Source organism: Gopherus flavomarginatus, chromosome 1, assembly GCF_025201925.1.
Source record: "Gopherus flavomarginatus isolate rGopFla2 chromosome 1, rGopFla2.mat.asm, whole genome shotgun sequence".
Taxonomy (NCBI): Eukaryota; Metazoa; Chordata; order Testudines; family Testudinidae; genus Gopherus; species Gopherus flavomarginatus.
The window spans coordinates 209,186,960-209,209,242 of record NC_066617.1 but is presented as its reverse complement, the minus strand read 5'-3'; the positions used below and the strand labels follow the sequence as shown (position 1 = coordinate 209,209,242).

Below are 22,283 nucleotides of genomic sequence, written 5' to 3'. Positions count from 1 at the left end.
TACTCACTCCTCCACCCCGGTCCTGATTTTCACACTTGCTATCTGGTCACCCTTCCAGTTATACATCTTCCCCCAATTACTTAGATGCAGGTAACAAACATTTTTACCCCACCAGAAAATCAGCTACAGGAAGTCTCTATTGTAGGGTCATTGTTTGACTGAGTTTTTTTAGTGTCTTTTTGTAAGACAAAGTGTACATTTTCATTACTTGTCATAAATTCTGGGCATTTTACTTCTGGTTCTACCTAAAAAACATATTCCACCAATTCTCTGCCATCAACAAATCACCAAAGAAATGGAAGTAAAACAGATTTATCTAGTAAACATGCCTGTTCCCCTTTAAAATCAGCCTGAAAGGGAGTCAGAACACAGCTCAGGGTTACACAACAGGAATTTCAGATAACTATGTTCAAAAGTTGCAAATAGAGATCTAACATTGTACCATATCTGAACTGGAATCCCTGCTGACATATTCTGAGGGGTTCCATGACATTCTTCCATGTCATTGCTGAGGGGAAACAGTGATAAAATACAATATGAACAGTATGGATTGCAAGAGAAATTATTAGAAACAGCAGAAAATTGCCCAGATCGTACAACACAATAACCCCTATTGAGAAACATTACTAAAAATGCTTTCCTTTCTTAGTTCTCATCCTTTCCACTGATGGCACTCAAAAGGATGAGAGCACTTCCATTTTACAGTCCACTTTTCTGCTATTTTCATTTATTATGCAGCTTATCCAATGGAAACAGGCTTGAACTATTTCTAGGAAACTGCTATTCCCTTCTTTTGATGCAAAAATCACAATTTTGCTTATCTGGACAGGAGCTGGAATCCAGGTCAGGTTGAAACTGGGGGAAGTATCATCCTTTGGTTTATTTCCAAGCCAGTCGAAATTCTTATCTGGCCCTGCAGATTGTACTGTTTGACTCTCTAAGTAAAGCACCTTACTATTTATCATGATGGACTATAAACCTAATTGCACTGGATGATATTAATGTACCTGTACTTTTAAGTATTAGTGCATGCTAATGAATGAAGAGAGAGCTTTTCAGGAAGTAGGCCAAATTCTTTTCTGATCAAACTCTACTGACTTCAGTGGGTTTATATCAAGGATGAATTTTGTCCAGAATAGTCCTTCATGAAAAGACACACTTGACAAACTGTTAAGGATACGTCACATGGGTCAAATTCATCCGTGAACCACCACAATAACTCTTAAGACAGCAGATCCCAAACTGTTCTTATTGCATACCCCCTTCCAGATCTACCAACTTCCTGCATACCCCTACCCTTCTCATCACTGTTACTGTGTGTTCTTCTTGACGCTACCTATCTTTAGACAACTGTGCATATTTCACTGTTACGTACAGATATAATTAGAGTGCAACGTATACAACTGAAAAAAATAGAGCTCAGTTAGACTGGACAGTTGCATCTTGAAGTAAATTAATTACGGTATTTTATATAACAAATTCCACAGAGTTTTAAAGCTTCATCAGAGTAGCCTATTATGAAAATGCAATAAATAAAATCTATAATCAATAAAATTCACCTTTACACAATTTCTCCTGGAGACGACTCTCATATCTCCAGGGGTCTCTATACCAGTTTGGAAACCTCTGCTCTAAGATGATACAGCATGAATGTCTGGGTTGAATCAAAGCCTCCCAAGTTAGTCTTGTTTGTTAAAGTAAATGCATTTCTATTTCCCTGCTTCAAATAATTTATTTGGTTGCATTTATTTTGATTATTTAAAAGTTGCCTATGAAAGTCAAACAAACGCTATAACAAGGCTGTGATCATGCCCTATCTTCCTCAATTCCAAGTACTGTAAAGATTAATGCAATAGTGCAAAGTACTCGACTTCATGTTTCTTATACTATCCCACTACCATCCTGTTACTGGTTGCATGCACACTGTAGAAATATACAATAATATTTTATTCCAGAAGTCAGTGATTTATGCCTGCTTCAGTTGAGTAATATCTTTCCCCTTGAGGTTTACATAACCATATCCTTACACATCAAATCAAATGGCAAACATTCTCTCCAAGAAGGTGAAATACTATTGCTTACTCTGACTGCTGATTCCTAATACAACAACACACATGTGGTAATAGCTCATAGCCTTGGACATTAGAACTTGTTATACTATAGCAGAAATGGCAGAAATTCTATTTTCCAGTTTGCAGTTGTTCATAACTATCTGAAACTTTCACATTCAGGGCTGAATTTTTCCATACTTGAGATCCAATCCAACGCCCACTTAATTCAATGGGAGACTTTCCATTGCCTTTATTTGCTATTGCCCGGGGCCATTGGTCTGTGCTGGTGATTTGATTTTATTCATTTATTTTTAATGAAAGTTTGAGCTAACCCAAGTCAGCCATTAGGGAGTAAGAGAAGAGGGTTTTTTAAAAAAAAAAAAAAAAAAAAAAAAAAACAGTAATTTCCCTTGTTCACAATTCTTGCAACCTGTTTTTGAACAGCTCTCCTATCAAACCTGCTGGGAATTGAAAGCTGAAATCTGGCTGATATTCAGAATTATATTTGGAATCTTTGGTCCAGTATTTGCATATTAATTATCAACTTACTGCAAATTTGCCCATCCAAAGAATTATACAAGGTCCAGGACCAAAACCCATCTCTTTCCCATTCCCAAATGAATGAAACCTTCATACAGAGCTGCACTACCCAGCTCTTTTACTTGTGTCTTGAGGACCAAAAAATTCTCTGATAGCAGCCTATGACATTCATTTGTCTGAGAGTAAGAGGACTACAAACCACAGGTTGCAAGGAGGGCAAGTTTCAACCTCAACTGATGTAAGCAGGTTTTTAGAGAAAGCAGGGCCCCAATATTCATTTTCATGAATATTCAATAAAAAAATGTTAGTTCGAGCATTTTGACCCAACTGCAATGGCAACTCCAATTTGCCAGTGCAAGTTTTCTAATTAAGTATTTACCCTCTAACCCCTCTTTCTTTTGATTCTACGTTCATTTGCTGATTAAGCACATTACATTCACAGTACTTTATTGTTTAATGTCTCAATCATTCAGAGATGTGTTTGGCTCTGTGCTTGTAAAATAAAGTAAAAATGCCTGAGCTGTATCTGTGCCATCTCATTTACTTAAATGATTCCAGAACGATGGCATAGGTTTAACTCAGAGCAGTATTTGGCCCAATAGCCTTGGTTACAATATTAAAACCTTTAGAAAATATTTTTTCTTCAAATTTTATGTTCATCTTAACTAACCATATAATTTCTGATTTTGAAGCTCCCATCTCCTCTCTCTGACACTAAGATCTATGCTTTGAAGGTCAGGAGAAGACTGAACACAGGCCTCATTTCCCAGGGTCCTGACCATTAATTGTTCCATCTTTTCCTTTACGTTAGCAGATGTACTCAGGAATAATTACAAGTGTTGTTTATAATTAAACATGCAAAGCAGTAAAAAGTAGGATTCTTACACAAAGGATGTAAGCTGTGAAAAGTAAATGAGAGGCAGATGGTAAATTATCCTGCAAACCCTAGGCCTCTGCCATTTATTTGTATGTATTTTGAATAATGAATAACAAACAAGAGGTTAAATCACATAATGGTTGGAATGAACTAACACATTGCTTTTCTTTAAGGATTTAGACTACTTCGCCATCACCATCCTCTCTTGTGATAAATATATATTATAAATTGTCAGGTCCTTCTCCTGATAACGCTGATTTTTGCCGAAAGCCTAAAACAACTCCAAGGGAAAACGAAAGACTGGGAGCAAAAAATAACTCTTTCCACCAAGCTTAACCAAGATGCTTTCCACAATGGGACTCAATTGAACACAATAACATTTGAGACTTTAAAACACTACAGGTCTACGACATCATTTCCAAGTAAGTATTATGATTTTATCCACACACTGCTAATATTTAGAAAGCACTAATTTAATAGCATTTGCTGGTACTACTTTGATAGCTTTTCTCACATGATAAAGTGTCTTCTCAAAAGAAAAAAAATAAAAAATCCACAAGTTTGAGTCCAGATTCAATCAAAACACATGTCTGAGCTAGAACAGCTAATTCACTAGGGAACCAATTTCCTATGAATATGTTATAAATGGGACACCATGGTAAGCCTGCCGATAATTAATAAGATCCAAGGGGAAATAAATGAATAATAAATCTCCACAGCATTCCCTTCTACTACTGAAATAGCAGTCTCTGCCAAAGGTCTCCTCTCTTCTTACGTCTGAGCTGCTGGTACCTCTCTCTGTGTGGCATTTCAACTGTCTTCTTGCTTAGGGTGGGGAAGGGTGAATTGTAGAGCTGGTTGAAAAACATGTTTCATGAAAAAGTTTGAAAATGTCAAATAATTTTTGTTCTGCAGGTTGTAAAAAGGAATGACTTTTCATTTATTTGATACTTGGTAAAAAATGTTGATACTTTTTTGGGGGAGGGTCCCTTTTCCTTGCCATTTCCCCCTTCCTCTTGTCTCTCCTTTTTCTAGTTTGCAACTGAAGGAAGAGAAAGGAAGACAAGAAAAGCTGAAAAACAAAATTCTCATTTCACTGAAAACTAATTTTTGAAAAAAAAAAAAAAAAATTTTTATATTTGTTTAAGTCATTTTTGATGAAAAATTTAAACTGCTCAAGTGAGCTGTTTCTGTTTTGTTTGAAACTGTTTATTGACCTTTAACTATCTATATATACCATGGAGCTGGAGTGTGCCTTTTGCCCTGAGTAGGGGCTGATACATAAATGCTCCATGGTGTTCCTCCTGTTGGAGGGGGAGTAGACATCCTTGCAGCACCTGCTTACTCCTACATATTCTTACAAGGTCTAGATAGCCCACGCATTAGTAAAAGAATTCTGGCACTTCTCTTATGCCCATGCATGAACACACAGTCTAATTCATAATCTAGCCCTTATTATTAGTTTTATTGTAATTGTCATAGTTCTTTTGTTAGATGAAAAGACTAAATTCATATCAGACTCTGCATAAATGTATGTGTTGCAGCTCAGATGTGATGCAGTCAACAAAAAAAAAAAAAAAAAAAGCAAATTCTGCCTACTTTTATACCCCAGTGAGGTTACATTGATGTAACTGTAGGCAAAATAATCCCACGTGCCCGTGCTAGAGCACAGAACAATTGATTGTTCCCAACATCCACAGTCCTGGGCAGGTTTCTGCCATGTGGGATGCTCACTTGAGCCCTGAAGTTATTTCCATCCAAATACTGCGTGAGATTATCTGTCACTTTATTTCTCCATATGCAGCAAGAATGTACTGGCTACAAAAAACTCATATATGAAGCACTATGTTGTGGGGGGGGGGGAGTTGGATAATAAATTCAAATTTTGCCTCAAGGACATTAGCTTCTGGATTTAGCCACTAGCTTTTTATTTGTAGTGTTCTCATTTTTAACTCAAATTAATATACTCCCTTAGGCTAAAATATTATGTAGATTTTGCTGGGATTCTCCTTTGAAGTTCTGAATTTGATGATGCTGAAAATGTTCATTTTCTAAGTAAGATCAAACTTTTTTTTTTTTAATGGAGCGGAGGGATGTGTGCTGCAGTTTTATAGGCACAGTTCCTAATTATAACTCAACAGGGTCATAAGGCCAGAATCTGATGTATGCACGTAATTTGATGTATGCACGTTCCATGAGTAGTCTTACTGAAATCAGTCAGCTTACCTGCCGAGTAAAATACGAGTCCATAATTCCTTAGAGAATAAGGGCAGAACCCTGCAGCCTTCCCTATTCAAGCAAACTGCCCTGAAAATGAACATTTTGCCTCAGTAAAAACTGGGTAGATCCCACGTTCGCTAGAAGGTACATTTCAAAACGGCATGTAAATACAATGGCAGAATACACACACTATTAAAAGCATTTGTACTCCTTGGGCCAAATTCTACCCTCGGCTGCCTGCACAAAACTTGCATCAGACAGGATAATACCAATCTACAATAGTGATGGCAGAGTCTTAAATTCAGACTGGCACATTTCATATGATTTCCAAAGGTACCTTCTCTACACTCTGGGCCAAATTCTGCCTTGGAAGGCATGAATTGGAATTCTGCCTTGGAATACCTGTGTGCTGATTCATGGTTTGCAATCATCATCTCCATGGCACAGCTAATACTATCGTCTTTGAAATGAAATTGCATGAAGAGAGGAACACCCCTGGTGCAGGGGGCAGATGGGTGGAAAGAAGCTGGAAAGCAAAGCACTTGGCAATCCCCATTTATCTCATGGAGATCCAACCCTAGAGTATGGAACTATGGAGCCCTAACTGGGTCCATGACTGCCCCCCACACCTCATGCTGTGACCAATGTAAAGTTACGCCTGCACTGCAATCATACAGTGTGACTCCAGCATGAGTAGACATATCTGAGCAAGCTTTAATCTAGCTAGCTCAGGTCCCCAGGCAGTGAAGCCACAGCCACATGTGCTTTAGCATGAGCAACCTCTGCGAGTAATTACACTGCTCTACAGCCAAAATGCTTCTGAAATAAATGTAGTCCAACTTTACTAATTCTGGGTCACTGAGAACGAAAATGATGCTTAAAATTGTTGATTGGCTCTAGTTTTCAAGATATGCTATTGGGTCGGTATATATGACCCTTGACTTGGGAATAGCGGAGGATAAGTGAGTTATAAAGGGAAGGGATCTCAATTTAAACCAGAAATGACTAAAATACATCTTTGACTAGATCTATGAATAAATCTATGACTGGGTTTGGACAGTATTTGCTTTTTAGGCAAAACAATGAATGATGCAATCTGAAGCTGGTATTGTGTCATACATGATATGAATTGCATCATGTTATTCCTAGCAGTCATGGATGATGCAATCATAACGAAGCTTACATCACTCTGCTGAACCAATTGCCTATACCAGCTCTAGAAATCATCCAGTGTCGTGCTCTCTTATTTGTCAGTGTTTGATTTTGCAAAGGGACACATTTCTGTTTAGCCAAAGTGAGCAGAGATACCTCGTACTTGTGTGAACAGTGCAGATAACTTCTGCTATGTTTGTGGTGAAGTGACTTTTGCATCACAAAAGCGCAGCATAACCACTATGGTTAAGAAAGCCTATCACCTTTATTTTGGCTGCAAAATTGGAGATCAGGACAAGAGGTGGGCCCCACACATATGCTGTAACACTTGTGCAACAAATCTTCACCAGTGGTTGAACAGGAAAAGGAAATCTATGCCTTTTGCAGTGCCAATGATTTGGAGAGAGCCAACAGATCATACCAGCAATTGTTACTTCTGCATGGTGCCTCCAGTTGGGAAAGGTGTGTCAAAGAAGAAAAAGTGGACTGTGCATTATCCAAACATTCCATCAGCTATACGCCCAGTACCCCACGGAGAAGGACTGCCGGTTCCTGATGCACCAGAATCCTTCTCACTTGAGTCAGAGGAGGAAGAGGAAGAGGATGAAACTTCTGGTCCTGAACCATCAATGTCACAGGACCCACATTTTCTCCCATCCTCCTCCTCTGAACCACACTTCATAACACAAGGTGAACTGAATGACCTTGTCAGGGATTTGGAGCTACCCAAGAGTAAGGCAGAGCTGTTGGGCTCCAGACTACAGCAGTGGAATCTCCTGGCAGGCTATCAGGGCAAATGGAACCCATCAATGCTTGCAGACTATTGCTGGACAGTGACAAGAGATGCTCCATTTAATCAATACAAGAGACAAGCCAAGAAGCGCCGAGTAGACACTGAATAGGACTAAACTATGTGCATAATAGTTTTTTGCCTTTTGTTTCATAATAAATTTTATTTATATAACCCTTTTGCTGATTTTTAAAGTGTTACATAAACAGGACAGGTGAAATATTATCATGTAAAGCAACCATAAACACATGAAAAGACCTAGGTTTACAATTTATGATTAAAACTCTACTATCTACACAATATACATAGACATAAAATGTAAAAACTTAAATATCTTAGAAACAGTAGCCAATCAGTTGTTTTAATTGTCATATTTGAATTCAGCACATCAAAATACATAATAAATATCACATTTTATCTCTGAAGCAGACGACTTCTCAAAAATTGTAGACCAGTGTTACCAAGGACTGGGGGGCGGGGGCAGGCTTGTACAGTCCATGCTGCTGCAGCTTTACTACTACAATACCCGAGCTAGCTAGACTAAAGCTACTTAGGTATGTCTACAAGAGCCGCAATCAGTCCCTGTGATTACAATACAGACATACCCTACACTGCAAGTGAAGGTGTGATTGCAGCATGGGTAGGCATACCCATGTTACCTGTACTAACTAGATAAAGCTAACAATAGTAATGTAGATGCAGTGGCACAGGCTTTAGTACAAGTTAATAACCAGAGTATGTACCCAGGTCCCTGGAGGGCTTGTTCTCTGGCTATTAGCCCATACTAATGCCTGTGCCACCATGTCCACACTGCTATCGCCACCCATTCTAACTAGATTAAAGCCAACACAAATATGCCTACTTGTACCACAATCACTCCTTCACTTCCAGTGTAGACATACTTAAAGTAATCTTTCATTATGCAGGCCAGATTCTCTGCTGTCTCCACTTATGAGTATTTCAGAATTTCTGTCAAGGACTTGATCTTTCTTGTTGTTCATCTGGGACAGTTCATGCCTGGCAATGAATTGTACAAAAACTATAAAATGTGTTATTTTAAAATGCTGACTAGACGTCATTTTAAGAGTGAACTGAATAGATAATTCCCTGTCTTAGTTTTAACATGCATTATTTTAAAAGAAAAAAAAGGCTTGACAAATACAGACCAAATCCTACTAATCTTCCTCACACAAATAGAGTCAATGACTAAACTCAATTAGGCCAGATTCTGCCAAACCTTACTCTCACTGGGTAGTACCTTACTCTACAAGTAATCCCACTTAAAGTGAGTAGTCCCCTTAATTTCAATTAGACTATTTGTGGAATAAGATAATACTCAACATGAGTAACAGTCACAGAATCTGTCCCAGAATCTGCTATTGTATAAAATGCATGCAAGAAGATGGATAGGGAATTGTTATTTTTTTGAGGATTACCTCATGAAATGCCATAATGTATTACAATAGTTGTGATTTCTCAGTATTTGTTACCATCTTTATACAGTTTGAATGCTAACAACAGTGTCTCCCTCTTACTGGGTTACTTACCATAAAATTAAATTCAGGAATCATCTAGTTAAAGAAAAATATACAATTTTGGTATGGTCAGGTATGGGTAAAGTTAAGCTGATTAAAAAAAAAGGAAAAGGACCCTTAAAATACCTAGCTCTGGAGCTTGTTCTCTAGTATTGCAGTTAATTTCTACCAGTTAGACTTGTTTGCTCTAACATATGGATACTAAATTATTTATATTTTGCTATCTGAGATACAAATATACAATCTCAGAGCAAGCAGATTCTAAAGTGGATGAAAACAATACAATCCATCTGTTCTAGAGAAAAGGAAAAACTATCCCCAGCAAGGGTTTTGGTCCTTACTGTTCTGCGTCTTTTCCTCTCATCTTAGCAACAGTATATATAGCAGCCAATCAGACTGCGCTTCCTCTAGCTCTAACGTCACACTCTGAGGTTACTATAGTGCATTGACCGACAGTAACCATGAGAGAGGAAAAAGACAGTTCATGCGGCACCTCTACCGCAGTGCACCTGCTATGATGAGGACAGGCTTTTTCTAACTCCTCTAGCAAGCATTAGCCAATAATTTAGGGCAAATCCTATTTTTGATCATTTGGATCTTACAATGTCACCAAGAGAGTGAAATCTTTCCAGGACGTTACACAAAAGGCACAGAAAAATGTATGTTTTGTTCAAATCAATATGTCTGAATGAATTTGTAACAGCACACCAAGAAAGAATTAGAGAAACCTAGTCCATTGAAATCTATTTTGGCATTTTGACAATGGATTAAGTCACCTGTGTTTTCCATCTTCTTATTTAAAGAACAACATTTACACAATATATGTGTCTTTTAGCTGAAATGTAGGTATCTAAAATCTATAATGAGGTTATCTCAGACTGGTAATTTTTCTTAAAAATTAAAAAATAGCTTAACAGCTTAACAAAAATTCTACCTTTCCCCTTCAGACACCATGGGTCAAATTTGTCTAAAAGCTTCTCCCATGCAGGGAGAGGATCTTGTTTTGCTTGATAACTTTAAGGTAAAACATGTTATGGTCTTGTAAAAGAAGATAGTTTCTCTTGAATCAATTACAGGGATTGCTGAAACATGAAAAAACAGATGTAAATGATCACATATTTTACAGCGCATGGATGTCTGTGTTGATATTAACCATATCAATAAAAATACAGTTTTTAGAAAGATTACATTTTGACTGGCTAGAACCCATTTCTTAATAGGTTACTAACGAGCAAATTCTACCAGCCCCTGCATTCTAACTTGGTGCAAATAAGTCATTACAACACTGAGGACAGTGAAGGAGAAAATAAATTTCCAACTAAAATGTTGCCTAATTAACAATGAATACTGATAAGTACTAGAAAAAGTAAAACCTGAGTTATTTGGGATTTCTGAAAAGCAAATTATCACTCTCCCCTTTCAGGATATCCTGGACTTATGTTGGAACAATATTTCCATGGGATCTTAAGTTATGTAAAAGGTGCCTTAAAGTGTAGATGGTGTCCATTTTTAGTGCATATATAAAACCAAATACCATAAATAAAGTCAAGATGCATGTGTTAAGAGTGAGAGGGCAAAACAGCATTCGCATCCCTGTGATGGGGTGTACATACCCCACATTAGCCAAGAAAGAATGGAGTTAACCCTATGGGCGGCAGAAGACCCGCCCCTCGAACTGTGCAGGGCATGCTCCAACTGCTGCCTCAGTTTAAAAGGAAGCAGTTCAGATCATTCTAGGCTGACCACCAAGGAAAGAGGATGCTTGGTAAAGGCTCCCGCCCAGGAGCTGCTTCAGCACTTGACTGCGGGAGCTAGAGATCCCAAGGACCAGAACAGAGACCTAGTGCCTACGGCTGGCCAACCACAGTCAGAATCCCAGGGAGATACCTACACTGAGGGGCTCGGAGACCCTGACAATGTATGGACCCTGGCTTCAGGAGACATGGTAGTAAGTGGCCCAGGGAGGCAATGTGAGTGGTATCTCCCACCTGAGGAAGATCAGCATGTTGCAGCAGGATCCCTTCAGGGCCCTGGGCCAGGACTTGGTGGAGCAGGAAGGGCCTGGATTCCTCTTCCCCGGCCATCATCCCCACTGCGGCCCTTTATTCTATTAGTCCATACAGCCCTGACTCCTAGGGCAGCCATACTGACTCCAGACACTGGGTCGTGCTGTTCTCAGCCTACGGATAGGTGGGTAGTCTGTAACCGTGGTAATATCACAACCTTGACCTGCCCTAAAAGGGGACACGGTGTGCATATCCTATGACAATCCCCTTTACTGCATGGGGCTAGTCATAATCTGATCCTAGATAGATGTATTTTATTAAGGTAAACTAATCTTCTCTTCATGGTGCTTTTAATGAGAGGGGCATGTCAGCAGAAGAGTTGACATCTCTGTTGGAAACCCTGATTTATGAGGCAGAAAAAATTAATTTAAAAAAGCACTAGACTGAAACTTAGTATAAAGTCTATTAGCCCAAATATCAATCTTCCCTCTTTAAATTGGTTAACCTGGGTTTTTCTTTCTCTTTTTTATATCTAGATTGAGGTATCAGAGCTTGGGGTGGAAATTTATTTCATATCTTACTTTTGTTCAACCTCTAGTCAAAATAAGAAGTTGCATTTTTTTTTTAAAAAACATCAACTTTGCCTACAGATAGTCCTCAAATTTGTGGATTAGGCTTCTGTTATATTGAGAAAATATATTTGATATGGCAGAGGGATTTTTCCTTAAAAGGTGAGTTGGCTCATTGCTCTTAAAAGTGAGGGACAACCAGCATGGGACTGAACAAATCAGTGTGTGCACGTGTACTGTGCAAGTTTTCCCCCTCCAGTTCTGCCAACTCAACTCCATTCCAAAATATGACAACACCTCTACACCAGTCCTGGACCTCAGCTAAGTAGACTCTGAGTCCCACTCAACTGCATAATAGTTTTGTGATGTGCCCAAGCAGCGGCCAGATTCAAACCATGAAACTCATTTTCACTGAGAAGAGTAATCAGGATTTGATCCCTGCAGCCTCCAGAGCAGAACTAACTCACTCCACAATCTATATCCTTCAAAACCAAACAGCTATTTCGCTGGGAAAATCAGGGACTTTTCTCTATAAACGTTATGGCCAAAATTGCCCATGTGATTTAGTGGCTGACTAAACCACACTAAAAGTCAGTGGGACTCAGGCTCCCAAGTCATTAAGGTACTTTTGAAAATCCTACCTACACCCTTTTCCAAACTCCTGTGCTAATGAAAATGCCCATTGAAATGGACAGGTCAGAGGTACCATTTGCTTGATTAAGTATTTGTGTGCCAAATTCATTCCCAGCATAATTCCATTGACTTCAAGAGAGTTATGTCAAGTATGAATCTGGCCCAAGGTCACCCCCAGACTAGCTCATGATGGATTTCTTAATGGCACATTCCATTCATTTTAATGAGTCTCTTGCGACAAGCAGCATTTTTCATGTAATTCTTTGTAAATGAAAGTGAGTCCCTCTACAGACATTTAGCCAAACAAAAAAAGGAAAATGAAATTAATACATATACTAAAGAGATGTTACAGCTGGGACACAGATCAATACAAGAAACATCTTGACTTAAAGACAGCCATGGTGTATTTAACCTACCTGTTAATGTCAAGTAATGCAGAGCTGTAGTTCTCACTGGATCTTATAAAAAGTAGATGTTACATGCCATATGGGTTTCACTGTCTGAACAGTGTGGCTGAACATAGAACACAAGGGCAGAATTATCATAAAATGCAACTGCTTTTGTTAGTTTGGATCTTAACCTTACCTTACCTTACTGTTTTGGTTGGTGGTGGTGGTTTTAAGACTTTCAGCTCCTATACAATCTGTTTGCATGAATTTTTCTTTACAAAAAAAATTGTATTCTCCCACATATTTGAGCATTCACTGCATGTTAACTGTTTCTCTCATTAAAATCAGGCAGAAAGATAAAAATCTAGGTAAACTGCAACAAATTTTCTGAGCTAGCTATTAAATGAACACTACCAATTTGAAAAATCTCATTGACATCTAAAAATCTTTTACATGTTGTTGCTACAAGTAATATCTAAGAGTGACTAGAATTCAAAGATTATTTTCTATTCTCTTCCATTTGTGCATCTGACAGAAGTTTAGTTAGTTTCACGGTTTGTTTGTTTTTTAATTAGTCATCTGCACTTCCTAGACCTGATTTTTTTGCTGCAAGTGAGTTACTTTGCACTATTCTCGTATAAAAATATATTTTTCCAGCAAAAGATCTCTTTAGCGTGAGGAATCCCCACCAGCATAACTAGCTATGCATGGAGTTCATTGTTGCCTTTTTGCCAAGCTTCAGCTTATGGGGCTTTGCAGTGCATTAGTTTCTCAATGGAGGAGAAATTGGTAACAGACTCAGGGTATTTTCTCACATAATTTATTTTTAAAATGTATGTAAACTCTGTTTATTTTATTGCACAGAGTTAATTCTATGTTGCAGAAACCCCAGCAAAGAAACCACAGACCTTATACAATGAAGCAGCTTGTTGGTCAGAATCTTCTTTTGAGACCAGTTAGGCTGTTCAGTTTTTGATCTTCTATTCCATAGTGTTTTTAGCTTGTCCAACCTAATAACTGTTTTATTTAAGCCAATGCTCCGAGCCTGCCCCTGGTGGAGAAGGGTGGGAATGGGAGGAAGGGGTGTGGCTTGAAGGCCTCTGTGCTCTGGTGATCCCAAGAAAGTCTAATGGACCTTGAGACCCATTGGCAGCTGGCATAATTTAGAGCAGTTCTGAGGCTGCTCTAAGATGTCAGGGAAAAAGCAAATGCAAGCCCAACATCAGGACTGGGGACTAGCAAATGGCCCCTTGTAGCTGCCCTGCACAGAGGTACACAGAGAAACTAACCCTCTGTTTCACACACCAGCGTGATGTCATCACTGTCATGCACTGATCTTCCCTAGGGCCAGCAACAGATGCATACCAGTAAACAGCAGTTGCAGAATTGAAACTGAATTGCCAGGAACCAAGCAAGTGCTCAGTAAGGGAAGAAGCAGAGGCAAAAGCCTGAGCATGTTTGGTAACAATGCTGTTGGTTTACCCAAAAGGTGCTCTTAAACCTCAGAAGGTTAACAGAAAATCATTTAAAAATTTTAGTCATTTTAAAAAGTAAACATCAGGATTCAATTAGAAAAATTATTTTTTTAAAAATTGAAAAGAATTCAAGTAGACAGCATCCTTTTAATCTTCATGTAATGGCCTGCCCCGAAATAGTCATTGCTATTAAAAGCTAAATACGAGGGGTCTTTGGAACATTTTCAACCACAATAAAACCTCTGAGTTACGAACACCAGAGTTACGAACTGACCAGTCAACCTCACCCCTCATTTGAAATCAGAAGTACGCAATCAGGCAGCAGCACAGACAAAAAAGTACAGCGTTAAACGTAAACTACTAAAAAATAAAGAGAAAGCAGTATTTTTCTTCTGCATAGTAAAGTTTCAGAGCTGTATTAAGTTAATGTTCAGTTGTAAACTTTTGAAAGAACAACCATAACATTTTGTTCAGAGTCACGAACAACCTCCATTCCCAAGGTGTTCATAACTCTGAGGTTCTACTGTAAATGAAATTTAATTGAAATATGCCATTTTATCAAAGCCAAAATGTTTCACAGGGAAGTATCGGAGGGTTTTTTGGGCGCTCTGTTCAATTCTGACCAGAGAAAGTGAGAAACTGAATCAAAAAACTCAGGTTTTGGATCTGAAGAGGGACATTTCAATTCAATTCCATTTTGTGAAAATCTTTCAAAAGCTCTTATTTTCATTCCAGTGAGGAACAAAACAAAATTTGAAACCTCAAAACTTGCTGAAATTGTTGTCTCCCATGTAGCTTTACTAAATACATTAAACAGCTTTCAAAAATACCTTCTGTGGTGAGTGGGGAGGAAAGGGGAAGTAATGATTTTTTGGGGGAGTGGGAGGGGGAAATAAGATACATTAGAACCCTGATCCTGCAAACACCTATGCCTGTGAGTAACTGTATTCATGTGAACAGTGGGGCAGGGGCTACTCACAGACATAGGTGTCTGCAGGATCAGAGCTTACGTGATGATGTTTCTTCACCCCAGACATTTCTAGATTATTAAAACTTGGTACATTAGCCAGGCTGGCGTGATGGTGCCTGGGAATTCTGTTTATCTGACAACAGATTTTATAAAACAATTTTAAGAAGAATGTTTAAACCAGTGGATACACACCCAAAGACAGGTAGATTTAAATTGAGAACAAGAAGTGCCATATAAAATTTCACTAATCTTTGTCTCTAGTATGGCTCAACAGCACATTTGTTATTTCCAATGAATAGATAATACCCTACTAAAGCACACAACCATACCAATTTACTCTACAGGAAACAATTCCTTGTGGAAATGTAATGACCTCATTTAAGTACGTGAAGCTCTCCTTAAAAAGAGTTCAGTATTTTCTCTTGGGTGTATTTTCTTCCAGAAGTGGCTGCTACTGGGAATATTATACATCCTACTTGCCCCTTCAAAGAGACCACTAATCTTATGAAGAAGAGAGAACTTCACTAAAAAATGCAATGCACCTCATTCTCCTCTGCCTTGCATCTTGTGTAGCCCTTTGCAAAGTGAGTGAAAAGTGGATGGAAAATGTTACTATTCTGATTGGGCAGCATTTTATGCCCGTATTTCATAAGGGCAAGGCAAAGGAGAGTCAGGCACATTATAACAGTTTTTCTGCATCCACAAAATAGAGATGAGAATATTTACCTACGTCATGGAAGCACTGTAATGACTAATTACCAGATATGTCTACATTGCTTTGAATATGTAAAGCATAATATATATATTAGAACAAAGGGTGAAATCCTGGCCCCACTGAAGTTAATGGGAGTTTTGCCATTGACTTCACTGGGACCAGGATTTTACCCCGTTTACTTATCACCTTTGAAGTGATCTGGACAACTACTCACAATCTGTTTGTTGAGCACAATTTATTAGGCAGAAATAGAAATACACCTGTCTTTGAGCTCATGTTTTTAGACTTGGACTTAAGGTCTTGAAGTAGGGGAATAATAATGGAGGCATAGCAGATAAAATAAACTGCTGCTGTAGCTGCAGTGGATAGAAATACATTCTGGGATACTTCAGAGTCATATTTTACAACTACTTCAGTGGGAGATTGTAGTAGTAATTCCTCATTTCAATGAGATATACCAGCTGCCCAATAGGCTTACAAACATGGGCCCATATCCAGCAGAAGTAGCCACGCAGGCAGGCCCTTATATCCACTTGGTTTCCCAATGACTTCAGTAGGATTCATTATTTGACTTCAATGACACTCCATGTGGGCAGATTCCTTTGTAGGATCAGGGCCCACTAGCTGCACATGGGGTAGGACCAACGCTTTGTTCACAATTTACCTCACTGTACTTCAGCCAAAAACCTGAAGTGGTCAGTACACCATTTAAGTCAATAGAAAGTGCTCAGCATCTTTCAGGATCTGGCCCTATCAAGAACGACCAACCACATGGGTTCTCTCTCCTTATACATTGTTAGGATGTAAAAAGAATGATAAAACATCCAAGAGAGATGGATGAGCTGACATTTCTACATATTATGGGCTAGATTTTCAAACACCACATTTTAAGAGACACATTCTGCCCTCAATTTTGTGTGCTACTATACTGCTGAAACACTCACTCCTTGGAAAGAGTTCAAAACCTAACCATTTGCCAGTAAACACCTTCTCTTTTGTCCTATACATAGGAGAGAAACATATGAGGTTGTAGACTAGGCAGATTTGGCAACCCTGTAATACTGTATTTACTTGGACCATGAGATCTAAATTGAATTTGGAACTCTGTCCAAGAATAAATTCTTTGTCATCTGAACAATAAGTGCCAGGGGATCAAACAGGGTTAATAGTTAAGCTAGAATGAATTTTAATCATAGTCTTTATTTCTACTGTTTCAGCCAAACTCCCTCGGCGACTAGAACTGGTTTGCTAGGCTCAGATTGTGCCATTTAGGCACTGGCTGGAAATAACAGCAGTTCTCTACCACCCCATGCAGAACTCTGGGAGGGACTGTGCTTCCAAAGACACAGTCCCACCCCCAGCTCTCCAGTACATAAGGGTAGCATCTATGCTGCAGTCAGGGCCGGATTTACACTTTATGTACCCATAGGTACTGCATCTTCAGTGTTCCCTCTGCCTACAGCTGACCTTCGTATTTTCTGTAAAAAAATGACACTTTTTAACCCACCTAACTTTTAGGAACCCCCAGAACACTGATGCCCCTAGGCACACGCCTAATTGGAAATCCAACCCTGGCTGCAGTGTCTCACTGAATGGCATAGGCCCCACTTCCCAGTGCATCTGCCTAGCACCTGAAGGTGGGGAAGGTCCTCTCAGCACACTCTGAGGTGATCTTGACTCCCAAAGTTACCAGCCAGGCGCACTGCCTCGAAAGCAGGGACTCCTATTGTGCTTGTCCCTTGAGCAGGATAAAGAGGGATAGTGGTGAGGAACGCTCCTTGTGCCCATCTTACCTTCTGCTCTCCCATGTTAAGGCCAGACAAAACAGTCACCTTAGTCTTTGTTAAACACATCACTTTATATTTAAGCAATTTATTTGCATACTTACAGATTTATTTTGAACCAGAGAAAACATCAAGTGTCATTGCATAAGTGGCTGTGAGAATGCCCCAGAAAAACAAACACGGAATGTACTTTGATGGCCCCACTCATTGCCTTTGCTTCCCTGTATAAAACACACTACCTCCATTTACCACCACAGGCCACATGAGAATGTAAAAAACATTTCTCTTTATATTTCTTCTAAAAACATTAGTTTTCCTCACCCTTCTTCCTCCACCATGGTCCTTCCTGGATAGAATATGACAGTTCCTTAAACTCAATGTTCACAGCTGGTCTTCGGGGTAGGTAGGAGAAACGATGGGCTTCTGTTAGAGTGTTGTCCACCTTTTTTAAGTGTCCATTCAACAACCGAGCATCTTGGTTATCTATGCCACTTGAGACCACCTCATCCACTGAGACACACACTGACTTTGGCTCAGCCATAGCAGAAGAAGAACTGCTGACGTTCTAGAAAATAGGAATAGGAAACAAGAAAACTTTTCAGAAACTCTTATTGGCAATAAATTTAATCAAACTTCTTCATTTGTTCTAATAATTCTTAAAAATATATTAATCCAGAACACTAGTATTGAAAGGTGAAAGGGAACAATTCAGTGGTTTGAGTCCCGTGGCCTGTGTATAGGCAGGCGCATAAGGGAGGAGGGGGCAGCAGCAAAAAAGGGCCGTTTCCCAAAAATCTAGCAAGCACGTATGCTGCCATCCAAAGCACGCATGAGCCTGTTCCACTAGTACCAGTCACTTTTTTTTCTTCTTGAAGACTTCACATTCAATGTAGCAAACACATGATCCATAATACTGGAGGTAAAAGACAGCTCAGATTACCAAATTTCCTGGCAGAGAGGGGAGAAGGTGTTTTATGCATGCTCATAAGTAACTAAACTGGTCAGGAATCCAGCAATGCCTACCAAATTTATTTGACAGTAATGACAAGTAATATGAACAGGATAATGTGAAAGAGGATCTAAAAGAACCCTAGGCACCAAAAAAAATAGTCCTACTGGCAGCCTCACAGATCAGCACCTCCCTCTCCTCCCATCCCCAGCACCTTCCGCTCACCAGCAGCCTCATTGATAAGCACCTCCCCTTCGTCCAGTATCTCCCGCCTGCCGTGATCAGCTGCATACAGGAGGTGCTGGGGAGGGAGAGAAAGGAGTGGGAGCAGGAAGAGGTGGGGGAGGGGGTGGAACAGAGTGGGAAGAGGCAGGTCAGGGGTGGGGGCTTGGGAGAAGGGATGGAGTAGGGGTGAAGCAAAGGCAAGCAGAGGCAGGGCAGGAGTCGAGCACCCCCCGGGGAACAAAGGAAGTCGGCACCTATGAGCAGAACTAAATTTGTTAACCTGAAGAACCTATGATGAAAGGTTTAAAAAACTGGGCATGATTGTTTAGTCTTGAGAAAAGAAGACTAAAGGGGAACCTAAGAAGTTCCATGAGGGGATTTCCACAAACAGGTTGGACAGAGATGGTCTAGGAGGTTTACGTGGTCCTGCCTCCGAGCAGGGGGCTAGATCTGATGACTTCTCAAGATATCGTCCAGCTCTAGATTTCTATAATTCTATCTTGCAGGGACTACTTGCTGCAAGCAAGTGCCACTCTTTGAGTAAAGATTTGCAGAATTGTAACCTACAGTAAAGTAAGTGGCCAAACGCCCCAATCCCCAGGCCCACCCCAGAGCCCTGACCCTCTCCTGCACCCCAACCCCCTACCCCAGCCAGCCATGAGCTCCCCCAAACCCAGAGCTCTTCCTGCACCCCAACCCTCTGCCCCAGCCCTGAGCCCCTCCCACACTCCAAACCCCTCATCCCCAACTCCATTAGGTCACAGGCATCAATAATTTTCTTCAGCTGGGTCTCCAGAAAGAAGTTTGAAAACCACCATTTTAAACTAATGTATGTTTCAATTAATGTGTTTTTGTGTAACAGACATAAAGACTCTGCTTGCACCTTCAATCAGTTTCCTATGGTTTCATTTTCCAGTTTCTCTGTTGAGGTTTTTAACTGCTTCTGTTTCACAACAGGCAAAACAATAAACACATTTCCATTCAATGCAGTAAAATTGACCTACATGTCTCACACTGTGAAATGCCTCCATCTTCTACCAACCAACTGCTCTCCAAATATCTCCCTTTTGTGAAATTCAACCGGACTTACACAAAACCCATTAGATAATGAGCTAGTGAGCTTGTAGGTTTCTCAGTAAATTTGTTTTGAAATCATAGGATGCAGTTGTGCAGGACAGAGCATGCTCAGAAGACTGGCGAAGCCCCCCCTCCCCCCTTTTATGAGCTCAAGGCAAGAGGTAACTTTCGGTCAAACCCTGCTGTGTGTCCCTGACTTCAAATCTGTGATGCTATAAATGAAAAACCACTGCATCCTGCCTACTTCTAGCTACCTCTAGCCAGCCTGGACCCTGTGAAATGGCAATAACTATCCACAAGAACAACCCCCAGAACTTGAGATACATTCTTTACATGAATTATTTACACAATCAAAGACCAGGGTTAACCAGCCACTCTAGTTGCTTAGAAAGCACAATTACATGACCAAGCCAGGGCACTCGTTTATGTCTGTATAAAAATCAGAGCTTCTCCTCTACATCCTCTCTCTCACGGCACACAGACAAAACAGTTATAGAGCTATTGACCCAGCGCAGCCAGGCTCACAGACAAGGCAGGCATCACAGCAACGCTTACTATACACTGGAAGCCATGGACCCGGGTTTTTTTTGCTGGCCTGGGACACTTCTGGAGAAGTCCGATGGCCACCCTCACTCCCTCCCCAAGGCACGCAACGTTGCCCCCAGCCCCAAGAACACCTGTGGGAATGCACCGCTGGAACTCACCGCCTGGGGATCATCCTGGCTCACCGCGCCGCTTCGGGGGGGGGGGCTGCCCTCTCCCCCGGGCTGCCCAGGAGTAACCGGGCGGAGTGAGCCAGTGGGGGCAGTTTCCTCTCTGTCAGCATGTCTGTTCTGAAATACGGGCCGGCCCGAGGGGCGAGCAGCGGGGCTCTAGCCAGGAAGCTCACCCCGCAGCTCCCACCCCGCCGGTGCGAGGAAGGCTCTGCAGGGCGACGGCGCGGCTGGGGAGCTGTGCTCCACCGGGCTCCCCACATCCCACCGCCGCCCCCAGCGGTGCCGGCCCCTGGCACACCAGCAGAGCCGCCCTGCACCGGGGGAGGCTGCCCCAGGCTGCAGCCCCGCTCGGACCGGCTCCGGGGCCACGCAGCAGGGGCGCATCTCCTTACCAAAGCGGTGCCCACCGAGAGCGCTGCCATCAGCCAGGCCATGTGCCCCGGAGACGGGCAGGGGCGCGCGGGGCTCCAGCCGCAGCGAGACAAGGCAGCACGCGGCAAATCGCGGAGCTCTCACGGGCTGCGCTCCTTCAGCCCCACACCGGCAGCTAGTCCCGCCCCCTCCCCCCGGATTGGCTGAGCAGGGGCAGGGGGCGGGGCTGGCCTCTAGCAGGAAAACGTGCTCTTGTTTTCCTGCCTCTGCGCCCCACCCCCCATGCGCGCAACTGCGCGCTTTACAGCCCCTCCTCCACCCCTCCCAGCCTGGTGCCTGCCTGCTCTGGATCCAGCGCTGCCTGCGTGCACGGACTGGAGTTGGGGACAGTGCCGTGTGAGGGGTGCCCAGGGCCAGTGCAATCATTTAGGCGACCTAGGTGGTCACCTAGGGCACTGGGATTTGGGGGGCACCATTTTCTTCAGCAGCGATCGCAGCAGCCTTATCTTTGGCCGCCCCAGTCGCTGCTGGCATTTAGGCGGAGGGAGCTGGGGCAGGGGAGCACGGGAAGCATCATCTGCAGCAAGTAAGGGAGGGGGTGGCACGCAGGGGAACTCCCCACCCCAGCTCACCCCTGCCCCACCTCCTCCCCACGCACACCATGGCTGCTTCTCTTCTGCCTCCCAGGCTGGCAGCACCAGTCAGCTTAGGTGCCGCCAGCCTGGGAGGTGGGAGAAGTGAAGCAGCGACGGTGTGCTCGGGGTGCTTGTGTGCGAAGCAGGGGCGAGCTGGGGGGGGGGGTGTCTCAGGGTGGGGGGATGGGGAGCTGCTGCAAGGGGGGCACCTCAGAGCGGAGGGGGGAAGCTGCTATGGGGGGGTGCCCTCAGGGCGGGGACGCGGGGGGGGGGTGCAAGCTGGAAGTTTCGCCTAGGGCGCCAAACATCCTTGCACCGGCCCTGGGGGTGCCCCCCAGCAGCATTGCACCCTCTAGGTGCAGCACTAGTGGGATGCCCAGAAGAAGCTTTCCACTCCCTTCTGCTCCTTCACCCTGGAGTTGATGGGCAATGTCTGGCAGCAAAGAAAAGAAAGTTCCTTGCCTCCTGGGTTCTGATTGCTGCTACGGGCAAAGTGTATTAATAAAAGAAAGCTTAGCAGGTGCAGAGCTTTGTATTGTAGCAGCACTGGAGATCCATGATTTTATATTATTGTGTCATGCATAGGTGTTGGAACTAGGGGTG

The 22,283-nt window shown here is 41.9% G+C and overlaps 1 protein-coding gene across 2 annotated transcripts in view; it reads right to left on the bottom strand.

Annotated features, from left to right (window-relative positions):
• ABCG1 (ATP binding cassette subfamily G member 1) overlaps positions 1 to 21,195 on the bottom strand; it is a 98,461-nt gene extending 77,266 nt beyond the window's left edge. The window contains exons 1-2 of one of the 2 annotated variants that reach the window (XM_050936570.1): positions 21,066 to 21,195; positions 18,028 to 18,271 (exon numbers count right to left, since the gene is read on the bottom strand). In XM_050936570.1, coding sequence (XP_050792527.1) covers positions 18,028 to 18,271; positions 21,066 to 21,107 — 286 coding nt within the window. In that variant the 5' untranslated portion in view covers positions 21,108 to 21,195. Of the gene's footprint in view, positions 1 to 18,027; positions 18,272 to 20,661; positions 20,693 to 21,065 lie in introns of those variants that run through there. The other variant, XM_050936572.1, reaches the window with a different exon arrangement.
• Between the last annotated feature and the right edge of the window lie 1,088 nt (positions 21,196 to 22,283).